Genomic DNA, 25,976 nt, shown 5'->3' with positions numbered 1-25,976 from the left:
AATAACAATAATTTTGTGGCATTTACCATTACCCCTGGATAAATCAATTTTTAGCATCTTCATCCACATAAAAACCATCCTTCTGCATATATTTGTCATTTTACTTCCTCATCCACGAACAGCTTACATTTATAGAGCCTGTAGTGTCATAAAATGTCCTAATGCATTTCACAGGAGTGTTAACGAACAAACTTTGACTTGAGACATATAAGGAGATATCAGGACAGATGGGCTAGGTTTTGAGGAGTGCCTTAAAGGGGGAGAGAAAGGCGGAAAGGTCAAGGGAGGGAATTCCAGAGCTTAGGGCCTTGATAACTGAAAGCATGCTTACCAGTGGTGGAGCAGTTTAAAATGGGGGCTGTACAAGAGGCAAGCATTGAAGGAGCGCAGATATCTTGGAAGATTGTATGGCTGGAGTGGTTATAGAGGGGCGAGGCCATGGAGGGATTTGAAAACAAAGATGAGAATTTTAAACTCCAGGCATTGCCAGACTGGGAGCCAGTATAGATCAACGAGCACAGGGGTGATGGGTGAATGGAATTTGGTGTGAGTTAGGATACAGGCAGGAGAGTTTTGGATGCGCACAAGTTTATGGAGGGTGGAAGATGGGAAAGTCAAGTTTAGAGGTTTTTTAAAAAAAAAGCAAGATGAGAGTTTCAGCAGCAGATGAGCTGAGACATTGTCAGTCTGGCGATGTTACAGAGGTGGAAATAAACTGTCTTGATGGAGTAGATACATGGTCGGAAACTCATATCTGGGTTAAGTACTACACTGAGATTCCAAACCTTCTGGTTCAGTTTCAAACAGTTGCCAGGAAGAGAGATGGAATTGTTGGCCAGGGCATGGAGTTTGTGGTGGGGACTGAAGACGATGGTTTCAGTCTTCCCAATATTTAATTGAAGGAAATTTCTGCTTATCCAATACCGGATTTCAGACAAGCTGTGCGACAGAACAGATAGCGGATATTCGAGAGGCAGAGGTGCGATGGAACTGAGTCAGCATACATGTGTGACCCATGTTTTTGGGTGACGATGCCGAGTGCCACCATCTAAATGAGAAGTAATGGAGTAGGGGCGGCACAATGGCGCAGTGGTTAGCACCGCAGCCACACAGCTCCAGCGACCCGGGTTCAATTCTGGGTACTGCCTGTGCAGAGTTTACAAGTTCTCTCTGACCGCGTGGTTTTTCGCCGGGTGCTCTGGTTTCCTCCCACAGCCAAAGTCTTGCAGGTTGATATGTAAATTGGCCATTATAAATTGCCCCTAGTATAGGTAGGTGATAGGGGAACATAGGGGGGGGGAGGGAGGGGTGGAGGTAGGGGGGGGGAGGGAGGGGGCGGGGGGGAGGGGTGGAGTGGAGGTAGGATGCTGGAAAAAGAAGCACATTTCTTTTGGACTATGAACATAAAGCAGGCCATTTAGCCCAGCTGTTCCCTGCTAGTGGTTATGCTACTCCTGCGCCTTCCCAAATGCTCCCATTTAATCCTGCCTACTACTATCAGCATCACCTTCCATTTCTTTCACTCTTACCTACCTTTGCCTTAAAGCAACATTGAGGATGGAGAACGGCGTGGCTGCACTCCCACCTCACCAGTTGTGTACACAGCAAGAGCATTCAGATTCGTGCTACCACTGGACACGGCATGCTTGTTTCTTTTAGTGCTCAGTCTCTTCTTGCTGAACGTTCCCCAAGTGCTTGACCCCTTTGGCCGCCCTCTCTGCTTGACAGGCAGCAGCTGGCAATTACGGAGTCTCACAAGGCTCTGCATGGTTGTTCAAGGGTGGATGGGGAAACAGGTGGCTGTGTGTTCATGTGCACTGCTCTGATGGGTGCAGGAACAGGTGGCTGTGTGTCCATGTGCACTCCTCTGGTTGTAGGAACAGGTGGCTGTGTAACTGAACAGCAAGGAGAGGGTAGCGCAGGTGGATGAAGTGGAGCTTTGAACAGGCAGGCGTATGTATGGTCCATCAGATCATTAGGCCAGGGGGTGAAACGCTCAGGATCCATGGATTGTGGCACACGACTGATGTCCAGCGCGTGGCCACCTCCATCCGAAGGTGCCTCCGGGCAATTGTTGGGCAAATTAATTGGCTCCATCTCATCAGCCAGTCCTTGCTGCCAGCGGCGAGTCTGTCGCCGCAGCCAGTCCAGTTTCCGCATGAATGATGCTGTTCCACTCTGCAGAACGGCCTGTTGTAGCTGGTACAATTGATCTGAAAGCAAGCGGTATTTTTCATTGTAGCTGAGGGGCCTTGGCTGTTCCTCTGTAATCACAATGGCAGCAGCCATGCCTGTTGTCTGAGATGCATGCCAGCGGCAGTTGGGGGCAAGCCTCTCCTCTCCAAAGGCAGACCCAGATGCCTCTGCACAACAGTAGCATGTTTGCGGGGCAACGAAGTCTGAATGGAGAAGATGCAGCTGCAGGTAGCCTGGCCATCATGTATCTGCAGTGTGTACTGTTTGGCACCAGAAATCACAGTCACTGTGCCTTCATCCTGCTGCTTGACATGTATTCTATGAATGTGGCTATGATCCTGATGCATCAGCTTCACCGCATGACTGGTGAATCCTGTGTAAAATGATTGTAGATCTGCTGGTGCCTTTGCGATGCGCTTGAAAGAGGCTCCCTGCAGGAATGTGTAATAGGAGCGCTCCCGATCCAGGACACTATTGTGGAAGATCAGCGCTGAGATGCATTCCTTCATGGATGAGGAGTGTAGCAGGTGCTTTATCTTGCCATTCTCTGACTCCATGCGATTGTTGGTGTTGTTCCCAAACGTTAGGACTTTACCGCGTGAACATGATGCCCACATCTCCTTCTGTGGAATCCAGTTTGTCAGCAGGTCGTCCTGCAGGGGTGGGTAGAGATGTCCAATCCTTTCTACACAACTTGTGATCTTCTCCTCCAAAGGTGCATGAACCATTTCCTTGCAGATCATAAACAACTGATCCCTCAGTTCACCATTCAATGGGTAGATGCTGATCTTCCTCCTCATGCTCTGCATCACATGGAACTGACAGAGGAGAACAGTTGCAGCTGGGAGATGCTTCCTGATCGCATTGATCTCATTGATGTCTTTATCCACAATGGCTGATATCACGCGGCAGGCGCTGGATCCCGTGAAATCGACAAAAATACCCACAATCTCGTCCAGCATCTGAGCCGTCTCATTCCTCACCATGGCATAGAACACAGCCCTGCCCCTACCAACATTGTCCTGCACCATCACCTGGTACAGAGGGTAGCTGCATTTGTTCATTTTGTACGTTCCGTCCATGAACATCAGTTCAGGAAAGGCCTGCATGTGGGCCTTCATGGCTGGTGTCATGAAGGCAATATAGAGGATGTTGCTTCCTTGCAGGCCAACCCGCACTGCAGCCCCGTCCTGCTGAGTCTTCTCCAGCGTATCACACAGCGCATCCATGCTGTCATCCCCTGTTTTGAGCCGGGATTTTACATTTCTAATGTCACTAAGGGTCACTGTCTTATTGAATGAACGCTCGATATAATCCTTCAGCTGTTTGTTTCCAGCCTGCAGCTTGACCAACTCTTCTACCTTCTGCCTTTCATCGTGGTTCAGTTGTCGTCTCCTTGCATAGAAGCATAAACATTCTGGATGCAAAACATGACCGGTATGTACAAGATGGTAGGAGCTTACACACAGTTTGTTCTTGCTCTTATTGAATTTCACACTGATGAAGACCTCACAGCCCAGGGCGAGATACCTGAAAAATTACACAGACATTCAATGAGCATGCCCCAAGTTCCTCGTGCCCTCACCAAAACGTCAGCCATCCCCAGGTGTGTTGTTGGCAGCAGTTTACATGTGCACCATGACAAGGTCCCAAAATCTGGTGTGCACCTGTTTCGCAGTGCAGAGGAGCTGCTGTGTGGAATCTACTGAAGTTGCCATCATTGACGTTTGCAGTTCAGGAAGGCTATTAAGGGACCACATGGGAAACATGAGATGAGATAAGAAATACAGAATGCACTCCATTGAAACGTTACAAAAATGAAAGTGACCGTTTAGATGGAAAGCTGTTCGCTGGACTGCAGCACATGTACTGCCTGCACACAGCCCCAGACAATGGAAATGTTTTCAGAGCAACTTACAACAGGGACTGGAGCACATGTATTGCCTGCACATAGTCCCAGACAATGGAAAGGATTTTAGTGCAGTGCAGTGGACTGGAGCACATGCAGTGCCCCAGACAATAGCTTACAACAGGGACTGGAGCACATGCAGTGCCCCAGACAATGGAAATGTTTTCAGAGCAGCTTACAACAGGGACTGGAGCACATGCAGTGCTGCAGACAATGGAAATGTTTTCAGAGCAACTTACAACAGCAGAGCAACTTACCTTGGAGAAATCTCCTCTGTCTAATAAAAATGAAGCAGACTGAAATCTCCAAAACGACTAAATTATTGCGAGGAAATGCCTGACGAAACTTCTTCCACTTTCAGAAACTCGTGCCGAAGCTTTGACGCATGCGTGAATACCCGTTGGCGTTGCATAAAGCGCATGCGCAGAGGCCGACCAGGCGCGTTTCCCGAGGAAGTCTACGTCACGCGATGACGTCATCCGCGTATGCGCTAACCAGTCCTGGCAAGCCGGAACGCAGCGCATGCGCAGAGAGCAGGAGACCGTCTGCGCATGTGCGTACCGCGGCGCAGCCTGATGACATCAGCGGGGAGCTGCGTTGTCAGGAATCCCTTTGAATTTATTATGGTGAACAAAGAAATGGCTGACCAACTAAATGCATACTTTGGTTCTGTCTTCACAAAGGAGGACACAAATATCATATCAGAAATGTTGGGGAACACAGGGCTTAGTGAGAGAGAGGAACTGAAGGAAATCAATATTAGTAGAGAAATGGTGTTGGGGAAATTGATGGGATTGAAGGCCGATAAATCCCCAGGGCCTGATGGTCTGCATCCCAGATTACTTTAGGAAGTGGGCCTAGAAATAGTGGATGCATTGGTGGTCATCTTCCAAGATTCTATAGACTCTGGAACAGTTCCTACAGATTGGAGGGTAGTTAATGTAACACCACTATTTAAAAAGGGAGGTAGAGAGAAAACGGGGAATTATAGGCCAGTCAGCCTGACGTCAGTAGTGGGGAAAATTCTAGAGTCCATTATCAAAGATTTTATAGCAGAGCACTTAGAGAACAGTGGCAGAATCGGGCAGAGTCAGCCTGGATTTACGAAAGAGAAATCATGCTTGACAAATCTACGAGAATTCTTCGAGGATGTAACTAGTAGAATTGATGAGGGGAGCCAGTGGATGTGGTTTATTTGGACTTTCAGAAGGCTTTCGACAAAGTCCCACATAAGAGATTAGCGTGTAAAATTAAAGCGCATGAGATTGGGGGTAGTGTATTGCAATGGATAGAAAATTGGTTGCAGACAGGAAACAAAGAGTAGGGATAAACGGATCTTTTTCCGAATGGCAGGCAGTGACTAGAGGGATACCGCAGGGATCGGTGCTAGGACCCCAGCTATTCACTATATATTTTAATGATTTAAATGAGGGAACTAAATGTAATGTCTCCAGATTTGCAGTTGAGACAAAACTGGGTGGGAGGGTGAGTTGTGGGGAGGATACAGAGGGGCTTCAGGGTGATTTGGACAAGTTGAGTGAGTGGGCAAATGCATGGCAGATGCAGTATAATGTGGATAAATGTGAGGTTATTCACTTTGGTAGCTAAAAACAGGAAGGCAGGTTATTATCTGAATGGCTATAAACTGAGCGAGGGGAATATGCAGCGAGACCTGGGTGTTCTCGTACACCAGTCGCTGAATGTAAGCATGCAGGTCCAACAGGTGGTAAAAAAGGCAAATGGTATGTTCGCCTTCATAGCGCGAGGATTTGAGTACAGGAGGAGGGATGTTTTGCTGCAATTATACAAGGCCTTGGTGAGGCCACACCTGGAATATTGTATGCAGTTTTGGTCTCCTTATCTGAGGAAGGATGTTCTTGCTATAGAGGGAGTGCAGCGAAGGTTTACCAGACTGCTGGGATGGCAGGACTGACACATGAGGAGAGATTGAGTAGATTAGGATAATATTAGCTGGAGTTCAGAAGAGTGAGGGTGGATCTCAGAAACCTATAAAATTGTAACAGGACTTGACAGCGTAGATGCAGGAAGGATGTTCCCGATGGTGGGGGAGTCCAGAACCAGGAGTCATAGTCTAAGGATACGGGGTAAACCTTTCAGGACTGAGATGAGGAGAAATTTCTTCACACAGAGAGTGGTGAGCCTGTGGAATTCGCTACCACAGAATGCAGTTGAGGCCAAAACATTGTATTTTTTCAAGGAGGTGTTCGATATAGCTCTTGGGTCTAAAGGGATCAAAGGGTATGGAGCGAAAGCGGGAACAGATTACTGAGTTGGATTATCAGCCATGATCATAATGAATGGCGGAGCAGGCTCGAAGGGCAAAATGGCCTACTCCTGCTCCTTGTTTCTATAAGAATAGAAGCAGGCGAGGGCAGTCCCACTAAGGTGGACGATGGAGGAGGATGATGTGGTTAACTACGTCAAAGGTTGCAGACAGTTCAAGAAGGATGAGGAGGGATTGTATATCAGAGTCGCTATATCATAGGATGACACTTGCAACTTTGAGGGCCGTTTAACTACTGTGACAGGGAGGAAAATCTGATTGGAGGAAGTCAAACATGGAATTACAGGAATCAAACATGGAATTGTAGGAAAGATGGGCAGCAAATGTTCAAGGACTTTTGAAAGGAAAGGGAGGTTGAAGATGGGGCTGTAATTTGCAAAGTTAAGGGATCAAGGATGAAGTATTTGAGGGGATGGACGGTGATGGCAGATTTGAAGGGATGGGGAACAGTACCTGAGGGGAGATGATTGTTAACATCAGCTAATGTGAGCCAGGAAGTGAAGTTGGGTGGTCAGCAGTTTTGGAATCTGGTCGAAGGAGCAGGAAGTAGGTCTCATAGACAAGATGAGCTCAGAGCATGTTGCGAGCTATGATACAATCCAGAGAAAGATAGAAAATTAGGGCTAGGCAGGGAGGATCCTCATGGGAGGTTTGGCCGAATGGGCTTGGGGAAGGGAGGGAAGTAGCAGAGGCAGCTGAATGGATGGTCTCAATCTTTGTAACAAAGTAGTTCATGAACTCTTCACACTTGCTATTGAAGGTGAGGGTGGTTTAAGAAGATAGGTTATAGTGAAGAGAAGGAGGGGATGATTTTTGAATAATCAGTTTTGGCAAAGGAGAGCAGGACACAATGTTGCTTTCTGTGGCTCAACCAGATCTGGCAATCAATGTTCAATGGACTTAAGGAAGCTGTTCACTTCTAAGCTGCAATCTCCCCTCAGTCTATGCCTTTGCAAGGAAATTAGGTGCCAAAACTATAGAGTAGTTATACTGGGGGACTTACACTATCCCTGTCTATATTAGGATAATCATAGTGCAAAGGGAAAAGTTTCGAAAGTGTGCTCAGGAGAATTTTCAATATCATTATGTTTCCAGTCCAATGACAAAAGAAGGCATTGCTGGATCTGGTTCCAGGGAATAAGGTGTTGCATGTCGATCAAGTGTTAGTAGGAGAACATTAGGGGAAGGTTGATTGTATAGTAAGGTTTAGGTTAGCTATAAAAAGGATAAAGAGCAATCGAGAGTAAAAACAATTAATTGGGGGGGGGGGGGGTGCAATTTCAGTGGGGTGAGAACAGATCTGCCCTGTCTATATTAGGATAATTAAAGTCCCCCCAGATAAATTGGATTGGCAGGCAAAACTGTCTTTGAATAATTGGTTGCCTTAAAAGAGGAGATAGTTCAGGTACAGTTGAGGTACATTCCCACGAGGGGGAAAATTAGGACAAACAAAGTTTGAGCTTCCTGGCTGATAAGAGATAGAGAGTAAGATGAAGCTGAAAAAGGGTGCATATGACCGATGTCAGATTGATATGTGAGAACCAGGCTGAATATAGAAAGTTCAGAGGGGAGGTGAAAAAAGAAATGAGCAGCAAACAGTACAAGAAGAGACTGGTAGCCAACATTAAAAGGAATCCAAAAGTCTTCTATAGGCATATAAATAATAGGGCAGTAAGAGGTGGAGTCGGACTGACTTAGGAACTGTGAGATCTTTGTGTGTTTGTGCGGGATGTTGACTAGCCTTTGACCCACAAGGTACAGACTCTGGTATTCTTAAATCAAGGTAGTGTTTCTTAAGCACAGCAAAAATATAGAAGCAATACTTAACTAATGGCAGTAGTTACACAGCAGAGTCTCCTTGATTCGTGCTTCCCGAGCTGCTGTGGTGCAGTTTTCTTTCTTGAGATGTTGACTGTAGGGTGGTCTCTTCGAATCATTGTGCCCCGATGTCTTTCAGCACCTTTTCATTTATGCCCCCCTATGAGGGTTCCTTCATTCCATATTGGGTTACATTCCACCTTAACCCTATTGGTTGGTCGGGAATGACCTCACCTTCTACACATTGTCTCTGCAGATAGCTTGATGGCCTAATTCATTGTCACGCAATGGGGAATGTTTGCTATCCCCATCAACATTCCAGTCATGAATGGTCTCCAAATACCTTTTACTTGCATTTCCATCCTCATGAGGCCTACAAGTCTGTCACTTACTGTGACTGAGTCTGTCTTAATTGAAATGCAGTAAGATATCAAGTAGATATCAAGACATCCTGTCTCCTAGCAAAGCCATTTCTGCTGCTGTTACAGTAAACGCCATCTTCCACCATCTCTCCAATACAGCCTACCGATATGCATTTCACATAACATGATTCCAAACATGAGGTCCAGAACGTAATTCTAATAGAATACATTGATACATATATAAAGTATAACTATTCCCGAGTATAACCACAACACCACTTAAAATCATTCTACTTTAAAATGTAGTGTCTCATGTGAATTGTATCAGGCCATAACTTGCACAGATTACATAGGAACGTAGGAACATAGGAAGACAGGAACAGGAGTAGCCCATTCAGCCCCTCGAGCCTGTCCCGCCATTCAATGAGATCATGGCTGATCTGCGGCCTAACTCCATATACCTGCCTTTGGCCCATATCCCTTAATATCTTTGCTTAACAGAAGTCTATCTATTTCAGATTTAAAATTAACAACTGTTCTAGCTTCAACTGCTGTTTGTGGGAGAGAGTTCCAAACCTCTACCACCCTTTCCGTGAAGAAGTGCTTCCTAACATCTTTTCTGAACGGTCTGGTCCTAATTTTTAGACAATGCCCCCTAGTTTTAGAATCTCCAACCAGTGAAAATAGTTTATCTTTATCTAGCCTGTCTTTTCCTGTTAATATCTTGAAGACTTCAATCAGATCACTCCTTAACCTTCTAAATTCTAGCGAAACAGGCCTAATTTGTGTAATCTCTCCTCGTACCTTAACCCCTGTAGTCCAGGTATCATTCTTGTAAACCTACGTTGCACTCCCTCCAAGGCCAATGTATCCTTCCTAAGGTGTGGTGCCCAGAACTGCTCACAGTATTCCAAGTGGGGTCTAACCAGGGTTTTGTACAGCTGCAGCATAACCTCTGTGTCTTTATACTCCAATCCTCTGGATATAAAGGCTAGCATTCCATTAGCCTTTTTGATTATTTTCTGCACTTGCTCGTGGCATTTTAAAGATCTATGCACCTGAACCCCCAAGTCTCTTTGGACATCCACTGTACTTAACCTCCTCCCATTTAGAAAGTACCCTGCTCTATCCTTTTTTGGTCCAAAATGGATAACCTCACACTTGCCCGCATTGAAATCCATCTGCCACAGTTTTGCCCACTCACCTAGTCTGTCAATATCTCTTTGCAATTTTATGCTATCATCTAGACTGTCTACAATGCCGCCTAACTTTGTATCATTAGCAAATTTGGATATATGACTTATGATGCCATCATCCAAGTCGTTAATGAATAATTGAGGCCCCAACACAGATCTTTGTGGGACACCACTAGTCACATCCTGCCAATTGGAGTACTTACCCATTATCCCCACTCTCTGTCGCCTACCGCTCAACCAACTTTCTAACCATGTCAATAATTTGCCCTCAACTCCATGGGCTTCTACCTTAGTTAACAGTCTCTTATGTGGGACTTTATCAGATGCCTTCTGGAAGTCCATATAAATAACATCCATGGACACTCCCCTGTCCACTACCTTAGTCACCTTTTCAAAAAATTCAATGAGATTTGTCAGGCATAACCTTCCCATTATGAATCCATGCTGGCTGTCCCTGATTAACTGAAATTTTCTAGGTGTTCAGTCACCCTATCCTTGATTATAGACTCCAGCAACTTGCCCACCGCAGATGTCAGGCTAACAGGTCTGTAATTTCCTTGGTTCCCCCTTTCACCCTTCTTAAAAAGTGGAGTGACATGTGCAACTTTCCAATCCACTCCTGAATCTAGGGAACTCTGATTCATCCAATGGATTAAACATGGCAGTTGTTAACCCCTTAGTTCGTACAGAACTCGTATGCGTGGAGAAGGCATGGCTGAGGTACTAAATGAAAACTTGCTGCTCAAGTCATAGTGTAAGAGGAGGTAGTTGAGACATTCGATGGGCTAAAAACTGATAAAGAGCAGGTATTAGAAAGGCTGGCTGTATTTAGTTAATAAATCACCAGGACTGGATCCGTTGCATCCCAGGATACTGAGGGAAGTAAGGGTGGAAATTGCAGAGGTACTGACCATAATTTTCCAATCCTCCTTAGATGCAGGAATGGAGAATTGCAAGTGTTACACACTTGTTCAGCAAAGGGTGTAAGGATAAACCCAGCAACCACAGACCAGTCAGTTTAACCATGGTGCTGGGAAAACTTTTAGAAATGATAATCTGGGACAAAATTAACGGTAACTTGGACAAATGTGGATCAATTTCGGAGAGCCAGCACAGATTTCTTAAGGGTAAACCATGTTTAACTTATTTGTTTGAGTTTTTTGATGAAGTAACAGAGAGGATTGATGAGGGTATTGTGGTTGATGTGATGTATATGGACTTCCAAAAGACATCTGATAAAATGCCACATGAGTGCCAGCAAAATTGAAGCTTGTGGCAGCATGAATCTGAAGTTGGCTGAGTGACAGGAAGCAGAGAGTAGTGGTGAACAGTTTTTCAGTGTGGAAATAGAGGAGGACAGCTCCGAGCTCCTTGAAGCAAAAATTTATTCCTGCACGGAAAAAGGCACGCAAGGTGAAATCCCAGCACCTGAATGACTAGACCGTTGAATTTTTAGGCTCTTTTTTTCTACAACCAACTATCTTAAAGCTTTTTCCCCTGGGCCCTCCACCCTTACTTTGGATATCATGTGGAAAATATTTATAGATTTACAATTTTACCAAGCTGAAAGCTATATCTGTGCAGTTAGCTGCACAGGAGCCCCCATTTCACTTCTTTGCGACTGGTTCTAGATTGTTAAATGGATCCGAACCAAGCAGTGAAGAATGAAACTCGATGCAGATCCTTTTCTTGATAGTTTATTTACTGAATGCAGCATTACACATCTCTGCCTTCTGTTCACTAACTACACGTGTGCCCAGAAGGCTCTCTTTATATTCATTTCAAATCCTTAATTGAACAATGCCCTTCAGCTGTTTACCTTTAACAACATAATTAACCATAACATAGAAAACCTCAGTTTCTCTGCAGTTTTTCCCCAGTGCCTTCTCCAAGTTCATCTTATCCATGAGGTCTATCTTCTCTGTCAGCATCTCTGTCCTTCAGTGCTGCTGTTATTGCTTTACCACAAAATCCTGCTCTTGACCTTTCCATTCTGACCAACTGCCATTCCATCTCCGATCTCTCTTCCTTTTGTAAGGTTCTTGAAGGTGTTGTTCCCCAGCTCCATGCCGTCCCTCTCCATACTCCTTATTCAAATTCCTCCAGTCCTGCTTCTGCTCTTTTCACAGTTTTGAAATGATCCTAAACAAAGACATGAATGACATATTCTATGTTTTTGAAGCATTAACCCACTGTGTTCTTTGGCACAGTGGATCATGTCATCCTCCAGTGCATCTGTGCCCAGTTCTGTGGGGCTGCCATTGCACAGCTCCGCTCTTGCGTATCTGAACGTAGCCATAATGTCTCTAGCAATGTGTCCCTGCTTCCCTACATAGTCACCTCTAGTATTTCCTAAAGACTCTTCTTTAGGCAGCTTCTGCTGTTTCACCTTGGTGTAATCATCTATAGGCATGGGGTGAGTTTCCACCTATATGCTGTTGTCACCTGCCTCCGTCTATCACCTCTCAACTCCTCGTCAAACTTCTTTACTGACGTGCTGCTTGTCTGACTTTCAGTCTTGGATGAGTCTTGATTTTCTCCACCTCAGCAATAGTTTTCGGCCTTTGCCACAAATGCCATCCCTTCTCCAACCTGTGTCTCAGGCTGAACTAGCTTTTTTGTAATCGCGGTCTCATTTGCAGCTAAGCTGAACTTCAGATCACGCATCCTCCCCATCATGGACTAAATACCTCCACCTCTACAACATGGCCTCTTTCGGCCCATTCTGCATTCTTCATCTTTGGACTGACTACTGTAATGCTTTCTGTGCTGGCCTCCTGTCCTGCACCCTCCATAAATTCCAACATGTGCAAAACTCTGTTGCATGTATTCTGTCTCATAGCACCCATCACAGTCCCTCCATGTATGTCAGCACCTCAGATTTAAAATCGTTGTCCTTGTCTTCAATCCCTTTCTTGTTCCTCCCTACTGTACTGCCTAAACTCTTTTTCAACATTGCATTCCAGCACACTTCCGCCACTTGTTCTCCTAACCTCTGTACTTGTGCATCTTCACAAATTCAGCAAGCAGTATTTCAGATTAAACAGTGACAGTGCGCAAGGAGATGCTAATATGAACTAAGACAACTTTAGATTTGATTAGAGAAGACATAACAAAAAGAATATTCACACATGGAATAGACTTCTAGATGGGGTGGTGAAGGCAAAATGCATAGAATTGTTTAATAATTGTACACTGATTATGGGAACTGTAGCTGCTACCTGCATGAGCTGGGATAAACCAAATGGTCTTCCTCATTATTTTGTGATCTTGTAATGGAAGTTTGGTTCAAAAAATAAGTTGCTGTCATCCAAGAGTTAATGCTTCATATATTGAATTTAGTATGCAGGGCTCACTGGCTTAGTTCTGTCGCTACTTGCTTGGATGCTATCTATGCTTTATACAGTGTTGATTGCTCCATTCACCTTGATTATAATACCCCTCTGCATCCATAGACCATTCAAAAAAAATTATTTGTTTTTTCATAGTGCTACTTGTTGGGGTGTATACTGCTAATTTTAGTTCTGTGGACTCTCCAATTGGGGCCTGAATCAAGACTGCCAAAATTCATTGTAAGAATTCTGAGATGATGCAATAAAAAGCCCTTTGTTCCTTCTGCTGGCTTTGGGTTCAAATCCAGGTCCTATAAGTGAGGAGTTGTGTAAAGTCTTACTTTTTTGATGTGATCTAATATGAGATGTTAAGTTTTTGTTCAGGAGAATTATACTGACCTCACTTCCATTTTGCAGGTGAAAATGCCAGCTTTGGCACTTGGATCAAAAATTGCAAAGAAAACCTAGATTGTAAGTTTAGTTTAACTAAACTTTCCTTGTTTTAACCAAGAGTACACTGATTACGCTTATAATTATCTTTTATTCTTGCATCTAAATGCCTAAAAGTGTCAAGTTACTGTGCCAGGACACTTTTGTGAGCAAAGTTTTGTTGCTGAGATAATTGATGAGAAAAAGCTGATAGAACAAAGGAGATTGAGGAGAGTTTTAATAGAAGTGTACAAGATTATGACTGGCTTTGGTAAGTTAGAAAAGGCAAAACTGTTCTTTTTAACTAATAGTATAAGACTAGGGGGACACAGATTGAATGTTTTGGGCAGGGGAATCTGAAGACGAACCTTTTTATGCAGCAGATGGTAATGACCTGGAACTCGCTGCCCACTGGGTGGTAGAAGTGGAGACAGTCAATGACTTCAAAAGGAAGTTGGATGGCCAGTTGAAGGAAATAGACTTGCAGGACTATGGGGATTGAGTGAGACTGACTGGATAGCTCCATGGAGAGCCAGCACAGACCAGATGGGTCGAATGGCTGCCTTCTATGCTGTAAATGACTTTGCCACTGATATTATATCGTACTATATTTGATCAATTATTCAGACACTGTTCTGCATAAGTCTGTGTCACTTCAGAAATGTGTGTTAGCACAGCAACAGAACCTGTACTGACTTAAAGATGTAACCGATGTGGTCAGGGGGCTCCATCCCTGATAGTATAACACTATCAGTAACTTAACAAAGTGATTTAAAGTAATTATTAATGTCTTTGTAGAGGAACTTTTTGTTGAATGCTCTCCTAACCGTAAATGTTATAAAAGGTCATATGCTGCTATTGTGTTGCCACTGCTCCTTGCAGCTGCGTTCTGTGGTTTTAAAACTGATGACCACTGACTGTTTGGATCTTTATGTTATAAAACTAGCCCCTAAATGTGTTCTCCAGTGCACAAGTGGCGGTAGCTGGTCATGCGGAGCATTCATGATACTGGATTGGAATGTCATGATGTCAGGGCAGTGACAAGTGCTTCATAAAGCATCAGTCTCCAGGGTCCTTCAATTCAGTTTTTAAGAACAGTAATGCTGACATTTCCTTTTATAATGTTTTAAGATAGCGGCCGGAATTTTACGGTGGGCAGACGGGATCCAGTCTCCGATGTAAAAGTCGGTGGCGAAACCGTTTCTGCCTCGCCTGTGGATCCGTTCTGTATTTTACGAGTCCCCAGGCTTTAATTGTGCCGAGGCAGGACTTCCACCTGCTTGAAGTAGGAAGTTATGCCTCATTGAGCTACCGGCCAATCAGTGGTAGGTAAGTTTTGGCTGCCTCGCTGGGGATAATCGGTCGGGCCCTGGCGAGGCAAGGGTAGTTGGTTGGGGGGGCATGTTGGGTGCTGGGGGTGGTTGGGGTAGCGGGGGCCGTCCTCCATCGGGCACCCTTGGCGGTGGAAGCGGGAGTGGGTTGGGAGAGCCTCCTGCTCCATTTTACGCCACCCCCATGCCACCATGCAGCTCGTTGGGGTGGTGTAAAATTCCGGCCAGTGTGGCTGTTTTTTGGAATTACTCATCTTGCATGTGAAAAATATTTTTCTCGAGCCGGAGGTAGGAAGTTGAAGGAAAAATGAAACTCAGGGAATTAGTTTTCTGATCAGCTTTGCAACGCATAATTTTTCTAATTTTAATAGCAATAAACTCTAGCTCTATTTATTGAACTTCTCCAGCTAATAGAATAATGTATTTCACATTTAGTTGTGCAAACATAATACTGAAGTGTTGTTGGCTAAGATGATTCAGATATGAGACTTGATTTGAAATTCTTGCTTGCTATAATATTGTTTATTGATGCTGTTCCAGATACAACATTTCAAATGTTTGGTATTATCTTGTAATTAATGTCATTTGGTAATAAAATTACAGGAAATAAAATAAAAAATTCATTTTCTTTTTGGATTTCTACAACATGATTCCATGTTAACTTGGTGTAAATGTAATTATATTCTGAAATATAACTTTGTGGAAAGTAGATGACATTGTTACGAGATGGTGTTTGTGAGATGCCAAAATTGTGTGTTGCTAAGCACAAATGCAATATTTAGTACTAAGGGGAGTTGATTATTTGGTGAAGGGGAGTTGATTATTTGGTGTGTAACAAATATTTTTACTTTTATTTCAGCAACAGGACAGCGAGATGGAAATGCTGAAGAGGTAAACGTGGAACTGTTTAACTGTGATATTTATTTCCAAAAATTTGGGAGTTTTAAGGTTTTCTATAAATCAAGTATTTGAAAAGACAAACTTTGATTTTTGTTTTTGTATGCTTAAATTCCCAACTTTCTGCTGAGGCAGTATGCAGATTCATCCATGCAATCTTTGCGAGAATTCCCTTGTGTTTCAAGATCTTGCGGACTGTTTCCCTGTGGATTTTAAATTTCCATTTTTACTCATGTTCAGATAATTTACAAAAGCAAAATACTGCAGATGCTGGAAATCTGAAATAAAAACAGAAAATGCTGGAAATACTCAGCAAGGCCAGCAGCATCTGTAGAGAGAGAAAGAGTTAATGTTTCAGGTTGATGACCAGTCACTTGAGAGCATTTTGTGTTTGTATTCGAGATAATTTGTATGTAGAGAACAAGAACTCCCAACAGAGACCCATGGGAATCCCACTAATAGTGTGCCAATCTGCATAGGCTTCTTTAAAATCAATACATTTAAAAACCATCTTTGCTTATATTCTAAGCCTTTCTCCGTTCAAGGTTAAAATCTGATCTCAGTGAGACCCGCTGGATCAAAATCCGGTATGTTCTTAAAGACAGAAAATGCTGGAAATATTCAGCAGTCTGATGAAAGGTTATCGACCTGGAATGTTAACTCTTTCTGCACAGATGCTGTCAGACCTGCTGAGTATTTCCAGCATTTTCTGTCTATTTCAGATTTCTGGCATCCGCAGTATTTTGCTTTTGTACCCAGTCTGATATTTCTTGATGACTTTATCAGCAGTTTTATTCCATTCAAAATGATGGTACAGAACAGTTTCCCAGGTACTTTCTGTTAGAGATCCTTTTTTTCCCCATATTCGTTGATGGGATATGAGTGTTGCTGGCAAGGCCAGCATTTATTGCTCATCCCTAATTGTCCTTGAGAAAGTGGTGTAAAGATAATTTTATGTAGACAGGTTAATGGCCTGACTCTCAGCCCCCTATCAGGAGGACTGGTGGATGTCTTGTAATCTGGTTCCTTGCACTTTGCCCTGTGTGGTTTAGGTGACATTATCAGAAGTTACATTCCTTCCAACATAGCACTTAGGGTAATAGAATGCAAGCCTTCCCATCATGCCTGTTTACAGTTCATGGGTTGAGGCCCCACTCCAGGACTTCCTGACGGGAGTGCTGCATTGTCCGATGTGCTGATTTTCATATGACATGTTAAGCCATTGTGCCCATCTACCTGCTCATGTGGTCTTAACAGATCCCATGACACCATTTTCAGCAAAGCAGTAAGTTCTCCCAGTGTGCTCACAAGCATTCTTCCATCAACCAACACCACCAAGAACAGATGAACTGGTCATTTGCTGTTTGCGGAATCTTGCTGCCTGGAAACTGGCTGCTACATTTGCCTTACAAAATAGTGACTGTGCTTCACGTGTAATTGAGGGGGTACCCTATCATGGTTGTTATGTCCGCAACTTTACATTGGCAAATGGGCGGCACAGTGGCTAACACTGCAGCCTCACAGCTCCAGGGACCCGGGTTCGATTCTGGGTACTGCCTGTGCGGAGTTTGCAAGTTCTCCCTGTGTCTGCGTGGGTTTTCGCTGGGTGCTCCGGTTTCCTCCCACATCCAAAAGACTTGCAGGTGATAGGTAAATTGGCCGTTGTAAATTACCCCTAGTGTAGGGAGGTGATGGGGAATATGGGATTACTGTAGGGTTAGTATAAATGGGTGGTTGTTGGTCGGCACAGACTTGGTGGGCCGAAGGGCCTTTTTCAGTGCTGTATTTCTAAATAAAAATTAAAAAATAAATTTTGATAGTCCCTTTTTACCAATGCCCAAATAAGCTGCATATAGAGATGTTCCAAAGCAGACCCGAGGGAGTGCCACTCAGTGGACCAATCTGCAAAACATCTACTTATTCCAACTTCCTTTTCTTTCTGGCCTTCCATCCAGCCATATTTAAAATTTTTAATAGCAATAGGTCTTTACCTTAAGAACAAGTCTCTTCTGCAGCACTTCTTGTTTTTTTTTGTTTGAAAATCCCAATATGTCATGTCCACTGATTGATCATGGATCTAAAAATTTAACTTAATCTGAGCTCTGTTTTCTATCATAATTAAGCTTTGCAGATAAACTTTAAAAATACTTATGCTCACCATTTCTTCCTATTGTGATTTTTGGCATTCAGAACTGCTGTCATGTTAAACTAGGTTCATGTAATTGTACTACTGGCTCTTTGCTGTTCTTGCACTTTATCCAGGGCCCATTTAAACTATTGTAGTAACTTTTTAAAATCATTAATAAATGTAAACAGTTTAAATTCTTTAATTCTGAATAATTAAATGGTAAAGGATTATCTACAATCTGGAAGAAAAGCACTTCTCAAACAACTGTCAGCGCACATTCTGGTGCGCTGGTCCTGATTCTGAAACACCACAATTTTCAGTGCTTTTAGTATATCGGCATTCAATTCTGTACTGAAAATGTTCTGTTTTTGAAAACTTCAAATTTCATGCCCTATGCAATACTTCATTAAGCATCCATGCACTGCTTCAGTGAGCCAAGCCTAATATTCCAAGGAAACGCCACAACAGGCTAGACCCCCAGTATCATTAAATTGAACAATGCTGAATAGTACCATTGCACCCTTGCACTATAAAAGAGCCACATGTGTTGGTGCAACAAATCAATTTTTTTTTTAGCTAAGATCCATGTTCTCTGGTCTTTAAATTACTCCATTCTGGTACTGTGAATTTGAAGCCACCTTTTTTGAAAAAGCTGGTTTTCTCGGCTCAAGGTTTAGATTTCAGGATTTCTTTTGTTATTTTCAAGTTTTTTTTCCCTGTTTGAATCTTTTTTTTGCAAATTGTCATATCAAGAGTGTACTCCACATCTGTTAGCCAACTTTAGCATAGTATTGGTAGATGTTTGACAGTAGATTTCTTGCTTTCCTTAGTTATGCTATTGTCTTGTGTGTGCTGAGGCTTAATTAGGGGAAAACAGTAGAAAATAACTCGCATAGAACTGGTATCCTTGCAAAATATATAGTTTTACATTTAGTGACTTGCTTTTTGGAATGATATGTGATATGCAAATATTTTGTTTTATTTTTTTACGTTGCAACATTCCTAACTTGACCTCTGAAAACAGTCAAATACACAACGGATGGCAGCACCTAAAATAAAGTAAGTTTACCAATATAAATTACTACAACAAATTGTTTTAGTGGTTTGTAGAAATAAGAATATTCATTGAATAAATAATTTATGATGCTGATGAACATAGTGTGCTTAAAATGGCAGAAGTATTAAATGACTTGCTGAAATTAATGTCCATTATTTATAGCATAGTGACCTGAAGCCATTGACTGCAACCACTTGTGCTGCTTCAACTTTTTGGTTGGATCTGCTTTTGAGTGATGAAAAGCATGCTTTGTGTAATTGCTGTGAATTACTTAATGTGCTGAAATGAAATTAACTTTTTGCTCATTGTTTGCTCTCCATTCCTGTCCTGAAGTTGATGTCTTAGCTGTGGAATTGTACTCAAGCACTTGGGCATCTTTTGATACTTTGCTCATATCCTTTCTTTGTGAGCCTTGGTTATCCATGACAGCAGGCTATGCAACTGCAGGAGACATCATAGTAAAGCCGGATGCCGTCCTTATCTGGCATACACACTTTGTACTTCCAGCAGGAGTCACTGGATGTAAATCAGGAGAAGTGACCTTTACCCCTCCCTAACCCAGGGTCTTTGGACCAATTTGAGCATCTCTCCTGCCTCTCTGGTTAACGTAGTCTAACTCTCTGCACAGACTGGGGATCAAGCATTAAGCCCTTTTGGACTATGGCACACCTAGTCACCAGTAAGGCATCAGGGGAACAAATTCCAGCCTTTTAAATTGGTGGTCCCTTTCATGACCATCTGAGATTAATTTATACCTAAACAAATAAAAGTCTTCATTAACAATTGTGATGTGTAGAAGATTTATCTTTTAGATTCTTGTCTCTTGGTTCAGTTAGTGGAAAATCATATTGACAAGATTGCAACTCTTAATTTTCCCGATTTCCCCATTTATTTTTGGTAGTTACTGTATTTTTTAAAGGTAAACATTTCTTAAATTATAGTACATTATAGAACGTATGCAAATGTTACAAATTACATAATATTTGCAGAAAAGTTTAGTAACAATCTTAACCTAATTTACATTGGGGTGGTATTACTCATTTTGTAAAGTGGTGCAACCTTGGTAGGGAACTTGGGTTATGCAGAAGTGAATAAGGGATCATGCGATGCATTTTTATCACCCATGTCCAATGCTTAGATGGTGGTGGGGGGGTGGTGGTGGTTGCGCGAAAGTGCTGAGACCTCATAAGGTATAAGAGCATTAAAACTAGAGTAGGCCATTCATTCCCTTGGACCTGTTCTGCCGTTCAATTCGATCAACCCTAATCTGTATCTTAACTCCAGTTACCCACCATATTCCATATTCCTTAACTTTTACCTAGCAAAAATCTATCTCTCAGTTTTGGAATTTTCAATTGACCTAGCCTTGCTTTTTAGGCAAGGGTTTCAGATTTCCACTACCCCTTGTGTAAATAAATGCTTCCTGACTTCACCTCTCAACGGCCTAGCTCTAATTTTAAGGTTATACCCATTGTTCATGACTTCCCCCACCAGAGGAAATAGTTTCTCTCTATCTGCCCTATCAAATCTTTTAATCTTCTTAAACACCTCAATTAGATTATCCCTTAATCATCTTTACTTAATGAAATACAAACCTAGTTTATGCAACCTGTCCTTACAATTTAACCCATTTCGCCCTGGTTATCATTCTGGTAAATCTGCACTGCACGTCAGTATATCTTCCCTGAGGTGCCATGCCTAGAACTGAGCACAGTACTCCAGATATGGGCCAACCAGAGCTTTATACAACTGTAGTATAACTTCCATCCCTTTGTGTTCCACTCCCCCGAGACGAAATAGAAACAGAAAATGCTGGAAATACTCACCAGGTCAGGCAGCATCTGTGGAGAAAGAAAGTAAATTTTTTGTCAGAACTAGAAAAAGTTAGAGATGTAACAGGTTTTAAGCAAATACAAAGGGGATAGAACAAAAGGGCAGATCTGTGTTGTGAAAGGCAGGAGAGAATAAACAGCAAAACTGATGGTGTAAAGCTAAAGATGATAATGGGAAAAGATGAATCTAGAGGAGGTGTAAATGGGAATAGGAAATTGATTGATTACTAACAGCGCCTGTCCTTAAAAAAAAAAAGGAACAAAGTTTATGATTTGAAATTGTTGAACTCAGTGAGGAGTCTGGAAGGTTGTAAAGTGCCCAATCGAAAGATCGAGGTGCTGTTCCTGGAGCTTGTCTTGAGCTTCGTTGGAATAGTGTAGGAGTCAGAGGACAAAGAGGTCGTAGTGGGACGTAGAATTAAAATGACCTACATTCAGAAGCTTGGGGTCATGCTTGCTCCCCCTGAGATGAAGGCTAGCATTCCGTTCGCCTTTTTAATATTTTTCTGTCTGCCTTACCAAATCCCTTCTGGAAGTCCATGAATTAACGTGTATGGACGTTAGTGTGCCAACAAAATAGAACTCTGTTAGACATGACTTGTCCATGATAAATCTATGCTAGTTCCCTGATCAGTTCATATTTGTCCAAGTGCTCAGTCACTGTGTCCCTCATGACAGATTCTTGTAACTTCCCCATTGCAGACATTAGACTCATCTATAATTTCCTAATTTTTCTCTCAACAACAACAATTTAAGTTTTTATATAGCATGTTAAGTTAGTAGTTGATTTAAAGAGGTAGGTTATAAAGAGCATCTTAAAGGAGCAGAAAGAGACTGAGGTTTAGTTAGGGAATACCAGAGCTTGAGGCCTAGGCAGCTGAAGGTTTGACTGCCAATGGTGGTGTACTGGAAAGTGGGATTGTGTGCAAGGTGAGAATTGAAGTGTAGTGATGTCAGAGGGTTGTAGGGCTGGAGGAGGTTACAGAGACTGGGTGGGGTGAGGCCTTTAGGGATTTGAAACCCAGAATGAGAATTTTAATGTCAAGTTGTTGAACCCTGTACTGTGAAGATTAATACAAAGTAGTCATTGAGCAAATCTTCCATGACCTTATTTTCAGTTATGATATCATCTGAGTTGCTGTTAAGGGCCACATGTTACCCTTAACCACCTTTTTTCTCTTAATATACTTGTAAAAGTTTTTCATGTTGCAGTTCTTGCTATTTTCTTTGTATCCCTTTGCTATTCATTTTTCTTGTAGTCCATGGGATCGCCACTATTCTTTGCATTTGTGTAAACAGTTTCTTTTAGTTTTATGCCACTTCTCCTCTCTTTTTGTTGACCAAAGTTGTTTGAATTACATTAATTGTCCTCTTGCCCTTTAGGGATTATGTGCAAGTCTTGGACTAAATAGTTCCTTGAACACCTTCCATTCTTCATCTGTAGTTTTGCCTGTTAACAGTTTACTGTGGTCAGTTTCTATCTCATTGCTTCAGAGTCAGCCAGAGCTCAGTTTAAAATCTTGTTTTATCAGTTAGCCCTAGGCTCCATGTATCTGTTTGGGGTCAGATAGGGCTGTGGGGCATAAGGTAGACTGTATCTGGAGGAGGGAAACCACATTTACAAGTGCCTTCCTAACCACAGGAAGCATTCATTATTAGCTGCAATTGGGAGTTGTCCTATATGTTTCCTATGGGAAGATGTTTTGGACTGCATCTTTACTAGGGTATTCATCTCTACGGCAACTGAGAAGGGATAAACTTGCAGCATGGCACAAGTGAAAAACCTCAATTGTTTGAAATTTGAAATAAAATGCTGGAAATATACAAATGTTAACTGTTCTGATGAAAAGAGAAAAGACAATTTGACAATTTGGATGTGTATTCATTCGAATAGTTCGGATGAAAGGTACAGAGCTAAAACATCACTTTCTTTTCCGCTATACAGCTGCTGACTGATTTGTGTTTTTCCAGCATTTTCTGCTTTTCTTGCAGTAAGAGTTCCCATGTTTCGCTGACAGCATGCCAGATAAGCTTATGATTGAGGTCAGATGGGTAGACGCGGCGATGAAAACTATTCTTGTTTGTGGTCATCTGCAGGATCTTCAGAAAGCCCACAGTGCTATCTGGGAAAGAGAGCAACTTTGGTCACATTGAAATGCTGAAGAGGTTCTTGGGTTGACTATGTTGTAGTTAGCAGTCATGACCATGAGGGCCAGGTCAGAATCCGACACCAAATGTACCTCATTTCACACAGACTGAAAGTTGCATCCACCAAGTCAGGTGAACGCTTTCAGAAATGTAGCCAAAAAGCCAAGCCAAGTGTGGTTATGTCCCAATCTACCAAGATTATGAAGGCTGTTGGAGCCACAGGTGGTATTTTGTACTCCGATATCTACTTGGTGTTGATTATTTCATGTGTATTTTACAGTATTTGAAGTTAACAGTCAGCAGTTAGCTTGTTGGTGTTGAGTGCCTGTTATAGTCTGGATTGAATAATTGATTCTGCATGACGAATTGAACGTAGTGGAACTGTTATGCTGCTGTGCAGGTTCAAAGTTTATGTATTGCACGAATTGGATGTACATTTTTGAGTATATGCCTTTATTTTTGAAATGATGGAATGCTGTTGAACAGACAGCAAAGTTTTAGAAAGTATGCTAAGCTTAAAAACGACAGGCCTTTTGTGACCATAAATCAAAAACATTGCCACTTATTTTAAATAAACTACCTGCAAAAAGATTCTCACCATATGCATGCTCAGTATGTCTATGCCTGTGAAGCAGACTTGAAGGGTGGAACTCTGAATTGGGTTATCTGTTAAAAAAGAAAAAAAAAATCTTATTTTAAATTATTTTAACACTTTGGCACGTTTTAAGTTTGGTGCAAACTTGTCATGGTACTTAAACCCAAGTGGACCAAGCTGCTTTGTACTCCTACTGGACTTTTCTCCCTTTTGCTGCTAAAGGCACTGGTGACGTGCTATGGTTTCACTCCATTGACTCTGGCACCTTCACTTCTGAGTTTGGCTAGTGAATATCTGCAGTGTTCAATTTGGAGATAACAAAACTGAGTCTAATCCCGTTGTTGCCTGATGCCCACTCATGGGTACCTCAGCAGGAATAGATTGTGAATAATCAAGAAAGGTGAATTCGTCACCTTTTTTTGTCAGTTTCTTTTTCTCACTGAGACCACTCCCAAGGTTTAGCAACTTCCTCTAATCTTATATCCATCATGTGCCCTCCAGTCCTGTGACCTTATCATGCAACCCTCCCTTTTCTCCACCCCCCCGCCCCCCCCCCCCCCCCACCCCACCAACCTCATTGATCATTGGCAGAGTTTTCAGCCAAGGTTCTACTCTCTGGAACTGCCTACTTAAACCCCTCTTGCCAAGATAAACGTCAACTGCTGTTGGAGGACCATCACCTCAGTGAAAGATGCACTTTGATGTGCCCAAAACCTCCTGGTTTTCCAGTGCAAAGAGCTGTCCACGACCAGGTGTTGTAGACAGTCACATTCCAAGATCTAGGCCTACGTGCTGAGGGGTGCACTAAAGCTTGGCAAGCCACTGCAAAGGCTCAATGGGGAAAAGCCATTGTGTATGGCCTGCCCGCCATATACTGAGGGGCTGGAACCAGTGTAAAACCCCTCAGGCTGTCTGCACCAGAAAATGTTTGACATTGAATGTAAATGTACGTTGTAAATGTAACCTGTAATGGCAAGTGTAATGAGGCACCTCATGTACTGTATCGAAAGAAACTGATCTGTATTGCACTTTATGTAATGTCAAGTTTAACTGTTATGTATTGCACTTTTACAAGTTTTAAGAATAAACTATATTTTTGGGGAAAAAAAAGTAAAACCCCTCTTGCTCTCCACTTCTCTTCCTCTTTTAAAAGCCTCCTCTGAACATCTTTTTAACTAAGCTATTAGCTGTCCCTCCTCAGCTGTCCCTTCAAGGCTCGGCATTCTTTCCCCTATTTCTTTTTGTGAAGCCCTTCGATTATTTTTATTTTGAAGTGCTATATAAGCTCCAGCGACCCGGGTTCAATTCTGGGAACTGCCTGTGTGGAGTTTGCAAGTTCTCCCTGTGTCTGCGTGGGTTTTCTCCGGGTGCTCCGGTTTCCTCCCACAAGCCAAAAGACTTGCAGGTTGGTAGGTAAATTGGCCATTATAAATTGCCCCTAGTATAGGTAGGTGGTAGGGGAATATAGGGACAGGTGGGGATGTGGTAGGAATGTGGGATTAGTGTAGGATTAGTATAAATGGGTGGTTGATGGTCGGCACAGACTCGGTGGGCTGAAGGGCCTGTTTCAGTGCTGTATCTCTAAATTTAAAAAAAAAATTAAATTATAAATGCAAGTTGTTGGAGGCATTGCCTCATCACCTTCCACTGGATAGAAGTAATCTTTGCAAAGAATGGATCGAGTTGGAGATCTTCCCAGATGTGACTAATTTTGATCTAAATAGTTTCCCAGTAATGTTTCAGTGCTTATCGTATTATATCACCCCTTGGCCCAATTTTTGCTGTGAACAATTGGCTTGCGTTACAGTTTCCTCACCATCCCCACTCCCCTTTTTAGGTAAGGAAGATTGTTAGTTGAAAAATTAGTTAAAGGAGATATGGTGCAATTAACTGCAAATGAGATCACAGGCTACATCAGGGGATCAAATCAAATAACTACTATTCAGAAAATTTCCAATTGACCCAACATTTATGAAGTCAGGACTGTTGTAATATCCAAGCGTGTTCTGTCTCTCTGGGAAAGCCATCTTTGATAATTTCATTATCTCCCTTAGCTCTCATCTCTCTCGTCTTAGGAGTGTAACAAATAGGAGCAGGCGTAGGCCATTCAACCCCATGAGTCTGCTCCGCTATTCAACTAGATAATGGCTGATCTACTTTAATGCCCTTTTCCCGTACTATTCCCATATCCCTGGATATCTTCAATATCTAGAAATCTATCGATTTCTAGAACATACTCAATGACTGAGCCTCCACAGCCTTCTGGGATAGAGAATTCCAAAGATTCACCACCCTCATCTCAGTCCGAAATGGCCTATCTCTCTTATTCTGAGACTGTGGCATGATTCTAGAACCCCAGCCAGGGGAAACATCCTTCCTGCATCAACCTAGTCGAGCCTTGTATGAATTATGTATCGAATGAGATGATCTCTCAATCTTCT

At 42.6% G+C, this 25,976-nt stretch overlaps 1 protein-coding gene across 1 annotated transcript in view; it reads left to right on the top strand.

Annotated features, from left to right (window-relative positions):
• sugt1 (SGT1 homolog, MIS12 kinetochore complex assembly cochaperone) overlaps positions 1-25,976 on the top strand; it is a 162,578-nt gene that overhangs the window by 25,386 nt on the left and 111,216 nt on the right. Inside the window, exons 6-8 of the mRNA XM_068034116.1 lie at positions 13,536-13,589; positions 15,738-15,769; positions 18,928-18,962. Coding sequence (XP_067890217.1) covers positions 13,536-13,589; positions 15,738-15,769; positions 18,928-18,962 — 121 coding nt within the window. The remainder of the gene's footprint in view (positions 1-13,535; positions 13,590-15,737; positions 15,770-18,927; positions 18,963-25,976) is intronic.

Source organism: Heterodontus francisci, chromosome 6 (assembly GCF_036365525.1).
Source record: "Heterodontus francisci isolate sHetFra1 chromosome 6, sHetFra1.hap1, whole genome shotgun sequence".
In the NCBI taxonomy this organism is placed as follows: Eukaryota; Metazoa; Chordata; class Chondrichthyes; order Heterodontiformes; family Heterodontidae; genus Heterodontus; species Heterodontus francisci.
The sequence above is the reverse complement of the archived record's forward strand: the minus strand, read 5'-3'. Positions and strand labels throughout refer to the sequence as shown.